Below are 12,466 nucleotides of genomic sequence, written 5' to 3'. Positions count from 1 at the left end.
AGTATGCAGGCATAGGACACGCCCCCTGACCACGCCCCCTTAAAGGAAAATTGGACAAAAAAACAAGATTGGTTAAACCCACAAGTGCTTTTTTTACCACTACTATTCCTTTATATTGGTTTTTGGAATTTACTAATGCAGCAATGTAGGAATCAGATGAAAGGTTTAGCACTGGGACACTTTTTGATAGATAAAAAGTGCATTTTATATACAACTATATAGTTTAGACCAAAATGAGGGACAAATGAGGGACAGAGGGACATTGCTCCAAATCAGGGACAGTTGGGAGGTATGGACTCCAGGAACAAACCAATTGGAAAGGTTCTGGCCATGAACAGGTTAAAGGCAAACCCGGCCAATCCCTGTGCCCAGCGCCCTGATCTCCCTGCTGTACTCTGTGTTCTCTATCTGCACTGCTTCTATCACTCCTGACAGCTGCAGTGTACTGGTTTCCATGGATACCGCTGTTCCAGCTGTTTTTCCCAAACGGAAACGGAAGTGACGCGCGAGCGGTGCAGACAGAGCGGAGGATGTCAGGCTGATGTGATCTGTGCGGCCGTTCTGTACAACGATCACCGGGCACGAGCACAGTGCGCATGCTCGTCAGCCGGCAGACTACATGAACAAGCAGGACATGGCGGAGGAGGCTCTCTTCTTATTGCTGCACAATGAGATCGTGTCCTGTGTGTACAAGGCGGGCGAGCAGGGCGAAGTGGTAAGCCTCCTATGTGTGTGTGTTGTCACTCAGCTTTTATTGTGGCTGGTTAGATTTACAAAGATGACATGTTGCAGGTATTGGGTGCTTACACCAGAAATGTTGAGGAACAACCCCGCTGCCCAGTCTGCGCCGTCTTCCAAAGATGTGTAAAGCTGAACATCATTTTTGGTTCTTTGCATTCAGAAAAAGTTGTGCATTCTTTTCAATGAATACAAGACGCCCTGTGATTGGAGGCAGTGCAAGTCAACATTGCCATCTTCTCCAATCACAGGACGCCTTGTATTCATTGAAAAGGATGCAAGCCTTTTTCTGAATGGAGGAGGTGGTGAGTGTCCCCGGTAATCTGTGGACTGTAGCTGGGACTACAAATCTGAGTGCTGGATGATTGGACAGGAGAAGGCTTGTTCACACATGCAGCTCCCTGTGAAGAACGATCTGCCATAAATCGCCTTTTAGAGGTAATTTTACAGATGGTAAGGAGGAGCTATGTCGCCTGTTCACCACCTGATTGAACCCTGTAGATGCCACTCTACTGCGCATTGCATGTGGTTGCGGTGCTGCCCCATAGACTTGCATTGATCACATTCACCCACCAAATGCAACGTGTTTTAAAGTGTTACTAAACCCACAACAGTAAAATCAGTCTGTATATGCAGTAAAGCATGCTTGTTATACTCACTGTGGAACTTAACCACTTGACAACTGGGCACTTAAACCCCCTTCCTAACCAGACCAATTTTCAGCTTTTGGTGCTCTCACATTTTGAATGACAATTACTCAGTCATGCAACACTGTATCTATACCTTCTTCCACTGTCCCCAACCCATCTCCTGATAAGTCAGAGGCTATGGTGCAAGCTGCACATGCTCAGTTTGGTGTGTATTATTAGAGAGGTTTTTTTATCTTGGGAGGGAGCATGTGATCAGCACAGGGCCAATCAGCACTGTCCAGACAGAGGGTCAGGGGTCCTGCATCCTCATAGGACAGTCAGAGGAGAATTTAAACTCCTCCTACAAGCTTTAACCAGACACCGATAGAAGTCACAAGACTGCTATATACCGCTGATGAGAAAAAGTATTTAGCAGTTTATATTTACTAAAATAATTGCATTTCCATGTTCTGTGTACTGTGGGAGACCAGATATAGTGAATGCAGGGCCCTGGGTTTAGTAACAGTTTAATTTTTGCAGCAGCTGCTTGCCCAAGTTCAGGCGGGTGGCTGAGGGGGGGGGGTGAGGTAAAACCACAGCTCAACCACCTGGTTTTATCGCCCCCTAGCTGCACATGTGAACAAAGCCTAAAAGTAAGATGTTTGAAATGGTGCAGCAGCCAGAGGTGTAATATGTGTAAATGTAAAACCTTTTATCCCAAAAGAAATGAAACTCTCATGGTAACTGCTTGTGGAACTGCTGTGTGAGTTTGAATTCTTTTTGTTAGTGTATCTAAATCTGCTAGTACATCTAACATTCGCTTCCCCAGACTAACAATGCTGCTATCCAGAGTGTGTGTATGGGGGGGGGGGTCCGGTTACTGGCTGGATCTCCAGGGAAAAATAGAGGAAAAAGGCCTAAAAAAAGATAACTTATGCAGCCACCACATCTAATAATTGGTAAGCTGCAATATATTACATTTTTGGTTTTGAGTTCACTTTGACAGCCTGTCCCCCTTCCTTATGGAGGGGCTCTCAGGAGACGGTGATCACGGCTTGCCCTGAGAGTGGTCCTGTCTGAGAAGTCCCTTGGACAGCTACTAGAACATCATTCTGATCCCACCTGTGGGCTGCACCAGGCTGCCCCCCCCCAGTTCTGGATGATCGGCAAGATTAGGAGTTGTTACTTTGTTACTACTGTTTGTTTCGTTTTTTTTTTTGTTTTGTTTTTTTTACTCTAAATAAATATAACTCTTATATTGCAGTAGATCTGTGCTCTCTTGTTCTCTTTCTGCTGTTGGATGTGAAGGTTTAGCTTACATTAGGAAAGAAGAGGCTTCCATCATACCAAATGAAGAGTATGGTGTTCCCATCACTAATGTGATAAACCAGAGAAGAATACCCCCCTTATGGGGACTTTGACAGACCACCAACTCTTGAGTTAAAAAATATATTTTTAATTGTATACAGTAAAAAAGACGTACAAACGTCTACGACATATAAAAATACATTCCATACAGAGACAGAATCGAAGATATACAGATGAATAATGATCGTGTTATAAATACTCTCCTAGAGGTGATATACCCCAATACCCGACGCGTTTCCAGGATTCTGATACCTTCATCAGGGGTTTGAGAGTTGAAGATGATTTACAAACGTATAGGTTCTAAAAATATATAAAGAGGTACATCAGAAAAAGAACATCACGTTTTAAACGTGAACAGTGTAAAACCACTGAAACCCAAAAAGCAGAAAAATAATTGAATGAGCATATATGAAAAAATGGGTAACAGAAATAAACATGAAAAAATGAATCGGAGTTCTAAATAAGAGAATACAAAACCATAATGACACATACCCAGTGGAATGACTCTGTGTTCAAGCAGCACTCAAGGCACCAGGGTCAAATAAAGCATAGCGTTAAAGAATAGGAAGAGTGTTGTGTAATTTGTAATATTCCCACAGAGGACAAAGAAGAACAGGAAGACAAAAAAGAAAGAAAAAAGAGGAACTAAAATAAAATAAATAAAAAGTGCAAAATGTGATAGGAAAAAGGCTCTGGTAAGGAACCCTCGCTTGTGGAGAGAGGATCCTCTTCAACAGACATGAGACCCTGTGACAATATATAAAAAGATTCTCCGGGGAGAGACTGCAAGGCGTGGTGATCACCCAAAAGGGGCCGACCGTAAGTGAGCAAAGTGAGAAGGAAAGGTGAACCAAATCACCAATGGCAGAATGTGTACTAGATACCATCATATGGGGAGTGTCTGTGATAATAATGTTTAGAGAGATAATATATTTACCAATCTGTATTGGGCGGATCTACTTAGGGCAGACGATCGTTGGAGCTTGTGTGATAAAGGCTACACAACGGGCAGATGAATCTCCAACCATCGCACAGTGGATGTGTCCTAGGTGGGACCATGTGAAAATTAAATAAATATATGCAATGACCCAGGGGGAACAAATCCGGGGGTTATAAATGTGTCTCCGCATGGTATGAACCTACCTCAGGACGTCCGATGTGTGGGTGCCCTCCATGTTTCTGTGCTCAGAAAGGCTCAAATGTCCCCCTGCATTTATATGACGGTGCCGAACGCCGGTGGATGCGCACTCGAGACAGCCCCATTGCGCCTGTGTGAAATGCAGGCAGTGTGCCAATGACTGGATAAAGTGCCAATAAGGGGGTATTCTTCTCTGGTTTAGCTTACATTGGCGTTCCAATTCATCTCAAAGGTGTTCAGTAGGGTTGAGGTCAGGACTCTGTGCAGGACACGTGACTTCCTCCACACCAAACTGGTCACATCACGTCTTGATGGAGCTGGCTTTGTACACAGGAGTAGTCCTACTAGAACACAAGAGGGTCTCCCTCTCCCCCGAACTGTTGTCACAAAGTTGGAAGCGCACAATTTTCTTAAGCCCGGGTTCACACTTGTGCAAACACAGACATCGCATGTGATTCACACCCGCACTGCGGTGCCGATCACATGCGATGTCTGTGCAATGTGAGTTCAGCCGTACAGTTGTATGGCTGAACTCGTATTGGATTCACACGAAAATCATGCAGGGAGTTTTTTTTTTCCCCTGCACTAGAATCGGATCGCATGGGTGTTCTCACCCATGTGATGTGATTCCTGTGCGAGTTCACAGTTCACACTACGATCTGTGAACTGAACTGGGGGTGTCATTAACATTGTATTGATACCAGTTCACAGAGGGCAGTGTGAACTGCCTGTGGGAGAGATGCAGGAACCGGCGATAGAATCGCACTGGTTCCCGCTTCACTATAGTGTGAACCCAGGCTTAGGCCAGGTTCACACTGAGCTGCGGGAATGAAGCTGAACTCGCACAATTTCACTCCCGCATGTCAGTCCGATTTCGGCCGCGATTTCAGAGACATCTGTTCAGGTTTCTGCACAGATCTCAATGTAAATCGCAACCCGAAATCGCAAAATGTAGTACAGAAACTACTTTTTGAAATTGGTGCGGCGCTGCAAATGCAGCATCGCACCGATTAAAACTGTGCCATTGGTGCCGTTTTGACATGCGATTCGACATGTCAAATCGCATTTCAAATCGTACCAACGTGTAGCATGAACAGTACTTTTCACGAGAAACTCCTGAACCCAATCATTTGGAGGGGTGTCCACACACTTTTTTTTTTTTCATATAGTGTATAATGGATTCAAAACTGTACATTAGAAGATAAGATGTCTTGAAATATCTTATTTTTGTACTTGGCTTTTGAGGTTTTGCTACACTCTTTTTTTTTCTTGCAGGAGAATGGAAAATGCATCACTAAGTTGGAGAGCATGGGATTCCGCGTAGGGCAGGGATTGATAGAGAGGTAAGCACTGATGTGACTTTTTTTGACCAGAGTGGAATTGGGTTTATTTACTGTTTTTGGAGCCAGATGAAGTTCTAAGGGGTCAGCGCACCTATGCCTGGGTTCACACTTGTGCCGCACATTGCATGTGATTCGAAAAGGAATCGCACCGTATTTCTATTTAAACCACATGTGATTCTTTGCAGTTCGATTTGAGCCCATTTATTTTGTATGGACTCAATTCGCACCACACTGCACAAAAATGGTGCAGGCATCTTTTTATTTTTTTATTTTTGCCGCACTGGAATCAGATTGCATGGGTATTCACACCCATGCGATTTGATTCTTGCAATCGCACTGCCTTTTGCAATCTGTTTTGGGGGGGTCATTCATTTAACTTTGACACATGAACAGAGTGCGATTTTAGCGCAGTATGGGAAACAGTCGGGATTCACTGCGTTTCCTGCACCACATATATGTGAATTCGGGGCTAAAAGTGATCTTTAAGTGATATGCCGCGGTTGGTTGGGTAGGTCAGTCCCTGACTTCCTATATACATCTTGGATACAGTAAAATCTTTGTCAGAAATCCCAACTCTGTGCTCACCCACTTGTCCATGTTCTACACGCAATGCGATTTTGCGAAGGGACAAATCGGGTCAAAATTGCGGGATGTATGTCTCCCAGAACAAACTTTTTTTTGGGGGGGGGGGCGCGGCGACATGCCTCCCGCTAGTTTGATTGTGCAATTTTGCTGCAATTTGTGGTGTGGCAAAATCGCACCGCAAATTGGGGTGCCATTAAGAAGTAATGGTATCACAAAAACGTCCCACGTTTTGCCGCGATTTGGAATTGTGGGCAGAATCTCGGGGATTCCGTCTGTGATTTCAAACGCCTAGGTGTGAGTGGAGCCTTAGGGGCGTCTGGCGTTTTTTTTTCCTGCCTCTAAATGCCTCTTCATGTTGGCTTATGTGTCAATACACACATAGGTGGTTAGAGGCAGGAAAAAAAACCTCACTGCCAGCACAGGAACAGCAGTATATTGGCAGGCTTGACGCGTCTAAATATGCTTTTAATGCTTAAAAAGTAAAGAAAGAAAATGTGGCTTTGCATGAGGCATGTCAGTGTGTATACTACCGCATAGAATCTATCTGCATTGATTTGGCATCTCAATCCCATAGGAGGATCCATGACTGTAATAAATGAATGTATCAATATCAATCATATTCAAAAAATATTATAATGTAATCAAAAGAGATTTACTTAACAAATATATAATATAACGAATACAAGTAATCAATGGACATAAATGATTTGATCAATAAAGAATGAATAAATATAATTCATACAAATTAAAGAACATATAAATTAAATTCACATAGTACATATACAAATAGTAAGCACTGATATTAAAAGTGCATCTTTGGGAGAGCATATCTCGACACTCGTATTTGAAAACTCAACGCGTTTCATGGCGTTATAGCCAATCGTCAGGAGTAAAATGCACGGTAATTGCACATCACATCATTTATGTCCATCGATTACTTGTATTCAATATGTTATGTATTTGCTAAGTAAATCTCTTATGGTTACTATTTTTTGAATATGATTGATACATACATTTTTTACAATCATGGATCATCCTATGGGATTGAGATGCCAAATCAATGCAGATAGATCCAATATTCTATGCGGTAGTATACACATTGACATGCCTCATGCAAAGTCCCATTTTCTTTCTTTCCTTTTTATGTAATATGTAGGGATGGAGGCATGTCATTGTTTTGACATGGTTGTGACAGGCCACATTTATTTCCATTATGCTTTTAGTGCTGAAGGCTGGGTTCACACTGCCGCCCGGAGCTGCTCACAGCAGGGGCCCGGTACATCCCCGTTCACCATTTCAGTGTGAATTTTTGGCTGAATTCAGACCTGAAATGGACCAGAAGACACACAGTACTCCAGTGCAATTTGCTCTGGAGCTGCTCTGGATGTGTGAGAGCCGTTCACAATCTCCTGACATGCGAATTTGCGAATTGGATGCGAAGAAACCCACATCCAATTTGCAATAGTGTGAACAATAGTGTGAACATAGCCTGAGCATTAAATCACTTTAATGGCCAGAATATATTATTATTTTGGCCAATGAAATGAATTAAAATATGTAAACCCAACTTTTCATATTCCTGATATGGGCCTGCTGTACCATGTACTTGTATGAGAAAGTATCCTGTTCTCTGTATTGCTTCCTTTGTGTAAAATCCCTGGTGTTCCTGCCAGTCCCACTGCTTTCCTTTTAAAAAAAAATGACCACACTAAGCAGGAGAGCACAGCGTGGTCAGTACTGTAGCTGTGCTGGTAACTCAGCCTGCTCTCCTCCCCAATGATCACTTGACCTCTGGAAGATTTGCCCCCCCCCCCTTCATGACCAGGCTATTTTTTGCGATGTGGCACTGCATTACTTTACCTGACAATTGCACGGTGGTGCGACGCTGTAACCAAATAAGATTGGTGTCCTTTTTTTCCCACAAATAAAGCTGTCTTTTGGTGGTATTTGATCACCTCTGCGTTTTTTTTTGTTTTTTTTTTACTTTCTGCAATAAAAAAAACTCCTAATAAATTTAGGTCAATTCAGCTACATATTTTTGGTTAAAAAAAAAAAAAAAAAACCATAAGTGTATATTGATTGGTTTGTGCAAAAGTTATAGAGTCTACAAACTATTGGATATTTTTATTTATTTACTTATTTTATTATTATTATTATTATTATACAGGATTTATAAAGCGCCGACAGTTTACGCAGCGCTTTACAACATGAGGGCAGACAGTACAAGTACAATACAATTCAATACAGGAGGAATCAGAGTGCCCTGCTCGTTAGAGCTTACAATCTACTCATTTTACTAGTAATGGCAGCAATCAGCAACTTATAGTGGGACTGTGATTTTGTGGCAAACAGTCAGGACACTAACTGACACTTTTTGGGGACCAGTGACATTAATACAGTGATCAGTGCTAAAAAAATATGCACCGCCACTGTGCTAATGACACTAGTTGGAAAGGGGTTAACATCAGGGACGATCAAAGGGTTAAATGCACCATGGATTGGCGCCCCCCACGCTTTAAAGGAACACAGGATCCATACCTTCTGTAGTGACAGAACAGTGATCTGCCTGTGTACCAAAACATCGGTGTGTGCCGGTGGACATCGCCGTACCTGCCAATCAGCTAGAAGGGAAATTACCCCAGCGTGGACTTTATAGGCAGGTTGGGGGTGTGTGAAAGAGTATTACAAAGGTATAAATAATATAACAAAGTTTATTAGTCGCTTAATGTAAAAGCAATTCCCAAAAGAGGGAGAATAAAAGGCATAGATGCATAGCAGGATGATACAAATAAATACAAAAAGACAAAACAAGCACCCAATTTGTGAGGTAGGCTGTAGCACTGAGCCGGCCAAGATGGCTTAATGGCCCAACAAGCTTCAAGGTGTTCACAGCTGAACCCAAAACGCAACGCGTTTCGGAAATGTTTTGTATATTCCTTCTTCAGGGGGAAGAAAAGGGTGCACAAGATAAGTAATCGTATACAAAAGCATCCGGTGCAAAAAATAATGATGTATTCCAGCAGGACATCAGACTCAACTCAGCAGGACGTATACAGGTGTGGCCGAATACAAACCAGCTCTGTGCAACATACGGGGATCGTAAGCAGTCAGACACTATAAATTACCCCCGCTGAAAGGGGCAAGGAGGGGTTCTAAAAGAGCATCAGTCCTCCTGGTGTGAGGCTGATGGAACATTCACCTGACTGATCAGCTCCACCTACCGATCAGCTCCCATTGTGCCTAATCACAGCGGGAGTAGTCCTCCAGGGGCACGGGCGCCCCAGACCTGGAGGTGGAGGATCACGTACTAGGTACACGATTTTGCACAGCAGAGCTGCCTTGCCGCTGTGTATATATATATATATCTAGTATATGGTCTTCAAGCGGTTAAACTGAATGGGTTGTTTTACGGAATGGGGGTTTACGTATACTTTAAAGTAGTTGCATACCCAAATTATGAACTTTTACCTACAGATAAGCCTATAATAAGGCTTACCTGTAGGTAAAATGAATATATCTCCTAAACCTGGATGGTTCAGGAGGTATGCACTTTGCATGCAGCCTCTGACGTCAGCAGCGCATGCGCCGTAAATGCCCAGCTGAAGGTCTGGCAGGCGCTGCCGGACCCCGCCGCATGCGCGGGAGTGACGTCATCCCAGAAGACACAAAGAGGGCAAAATGTCAGCTCCCTCGGCGTGGACCGGGTGAGATACCGACGCCTCGTTCTAAGGTAAGTATTTCATAATGAGCTAGTATGCTCTGTATACTAGCTCATTATGCCCTTGCCTTACAGGGTTTTGTTTTTTGTAATTTTTTTTTGTCCTGCGGGTATACAACCACTTTAATGCCCAAAGTGCCTGATGTTTCTAAATGCATTTACATGTGTCAAGCGGTTTTCTGCCAAAACACCGCTGCCAGGAGGAAAGGCGTCTTGGAGAGATGGTTGAAGCATCCAGTGTGTATGAGGCCTAAGGCACTGCAAGTGTTTTATATGTTTCTGATGAGATCTCACAAGGCTGGAATAGGATGTCTATAAGAGCAGATATTGTATATATTGAAGTAATGAAATCTCTGCTTCTACGGTGTCAGCAGTGACCGATTCCAGAGAAACAATAGTTCTGCTTCCCCATCTTTACTAAGAATTCTTACATTGTGATTAACACTTCAGAGGAAATGTCTTACAGCTAAGAGATAGAAATGTATATTGTTTTCTTATTATTCCGATTTCACTGTAAAATCACATTGTCACATCTACTGTCACATCTACCACTCCTTGCTTCTAAAAATGTTTATTGTACAAATGGATTTCCATTCCTATCAGGTTTACCAAAGACACAGCAAGGTTCAAAGATGAATTGGACATCATGAAGTTTGTCTGCAAAGACTTCTGGACTACAGTATTCAAAAAGCAAATTGATAATCTGCGGACCAATCACCAGGTGAGACACAAGGGGCCCTCACTTATCCTTGTTGTGGATCTTTCCATTGTAAGCTTACTCTGTTTGCTTAGACTGCAGAGTACACATTGCATGCTCCAGCTGGGTAGCTACGTCAAACACAAGTGGAAAACCCAAGAGCCGATGTTTGCACAGATATCCAGTCCTCCTATTTCTAAACTGCCCAGATGCAGTGTTGTAGCAGCCAATGATCCAGGGATCCCTGTAGCAATTTAGACCTGAACTCCAGGAAGTCTGCTAAATACATACTGTAGATGAAATACATATACAAGAGTTAATTGGCCAGTCCATTGATTTCAATTTCTGCCCACCCAGTTCTGACATTCACACAGTTGTGCCCCACAGCACAGCCACCTACAGGTCTTCTTTCCACCCTCACTATGGGGTTTATTTACTAAAGCTGGAGAGTGCAAAGTCAGGCTCACTTCTGCATAGAAACCAATCCGCTTCCAGGTTTTATTGCCACCCAAAAATGGAACTTCCTCTTTAAGTGAAGGTGACCCCCTGACATGCCACATTTGGCATGTCAGTTTTTTTGGGGGGTGGAGCGGATACCCTCTTTTTAGAGGGTCCCAGCTTCCACTTCCGGCGCACTGCGGCACCGGAAGGGAGATCACTTCTCCCCACCCCTCTCAGCAATCATCTGGGACATGTCACAGGTCGCAGATTGCCCTTTGCGGCACGTCTCACGCATGCACAGGGGGTGCCCAGCTTTACAGCCACAGCCGGGCGCCCACAGTTACAATGCTGGCACCGCAGAGAGGAGGGGGAGATGAGCTGGGCTTCTTTCGCCCCGCATCGCTGGACCCTGGGCCAGGTGAGTGTCTGATTATTAAAAGTCCGCAGCTGCAGTATTTGTAGCTGCTGACTTTTAATTTTTTTTTTTTTTTTTTTAAGCAGAACTCTGCTTTAATTGAACAAGCTGAGGTTAGAAGCTGATTTGTTTCTATGCAGAAGTGAGCCTGATTTTGAACTCTCCAGCTTTAGTATTTAAACCCCAATGTGACTGGACAGGAAAAGAAGCAGCAGATTAATGAGCTCATCTCTCTGTCACTGTGTACTTCCTATTGGATTGCATTGCAGCACACCTGAATGTCTCTTTTTCCTGCATTTCCCTCCACCTCTATGAGCTCTGCTTTACAGTAAAGTAATTGGATGAGAGGAGGAGTGGGTTAACTATGGGATCTTGTTTCATCCATTCACAGAACGCTTTGTATTCAGTAAAGGAAAACAAGGAATTTTGTGAATGGCTAATATAAAACAGAAATTTTTAGCATGCCACTTGGACATTGTTGGTAAATATTACAGATAACTTATCTGGACCTATCACAAGTTTAAAAAAAGTTATTTTTTTTCCTTGGAGTTCCACTTCAAGATTTGGGGAAAAAAACCAGTTTGTTTTCATTATATCAGTCATAAACCCTGAAGCCCCTCACCATGTATAAGAGAGAACCCTAGGAGACAGATACAGTACACTAAGTATATAAATCAGTGTAGCGCAGCAAGATGAATAAAACTTATAATAATATGTAAAAGTGAATAAGATACATAAGAAAATACAAAATAAATAAGTGAAAAAAAGTCCTCCATGAATAGATATATTCCCTCATTGTGTCCTGTGCCTGATCACAAAGCAATGTGACAATCCTCCACCAAGCAAATTGCCTGCTCTTCTCTCCTCTCACTCCGGACATAGGACTCCATTCCACCTCTCCTCATTAATTGGATAAGGATTCCGTCCTCACAGAGCTCAGTGTGGATAGGAACAGGCTACTGTTTCCTCGCTACCCGGACAGATGGTTCCAATCCTTCTCTCCTCCTTATTGGGATATAGAATCCTGTGCTCACAACTCCCCTCAGATTATATATAGAATGAAGTAGAAAGGACAAAACGTAGTGTATTCCATCTAGATAGTTTATTGTTAAACCCCGCTTTTAAAATACACTTACAAGAAATAAAAAGATAAACTCGTATATATCAACAAATCTGGCTCACCACCTCGCTAGGTGAGACTCTGGTAAAAGTCACAGAACTCTAGTCCTCCCCTAAACGCGTGTCGCCACGTGATAGACTTCTTCAGTAGGTGGAGCTTTCTTATGTTTTATTTATCTTGCTGCGCTACACTGATTTATATACTGAATGAGATAAAGATAAAGAAAATAAAGAGCGAACGCTCACACATTCCATCCTTTGTTGGCTTAAAAACT

The 12,466-nt window shown here is 42.9% G+C and overlaps 1 protein-coding gene across 2 annotated transcripts in view; it reads left to right on the top strand.

Annotated features, from left to right (window-relative positions):
* The first annotated feature begins 481 nt into the window (after positions 1-481).
* The window catches only part of TRAPPC6B (trafficking protein particle complex subunit 6B), a 53,035-nt gene continuing 41,050 nt past the window's right edge, over positions 482-12,466 (top strand). For both annotated transcript variants that reach the window (XM_073609753.1, XM_073609754.1), the window contains exons 1-3: positions 482-715; positions 5,149-5,216; positions 10,123-10,240. In XM_073609753.1, the coding sequence (XP_073465854.1) occupies positions 620-715; positions 5,149-5,216; positions 10,123-10,240 (282 nt within the window). In that variant the 5' untranslated portion in view covers positions 482-619. The remainder of the gene's footprint in view (positions 716-5,148; positions 5,217-10,122; positions 10,241-12,466) is intronic.

Source organism: Aquarana catesbeiana, linkage group LG13 (genome assembly GCF_042186555.1).
Source record: "Aquarana catesbeiana isolate 2022-GZ linkage group LG13, ASM4218655v1, whole genome shotgun sequence".
Lineage (NCBI taxonomy): Eukaryota > Metazoa > Chordata > Amphibia > Anura > Ranidae > Aquarana > Aquarana catesbeiana.
Note: the sequence above shows the minus strand (reverse complement) of the source record. Positions and strands in the feature narration are given on the sequence as shown.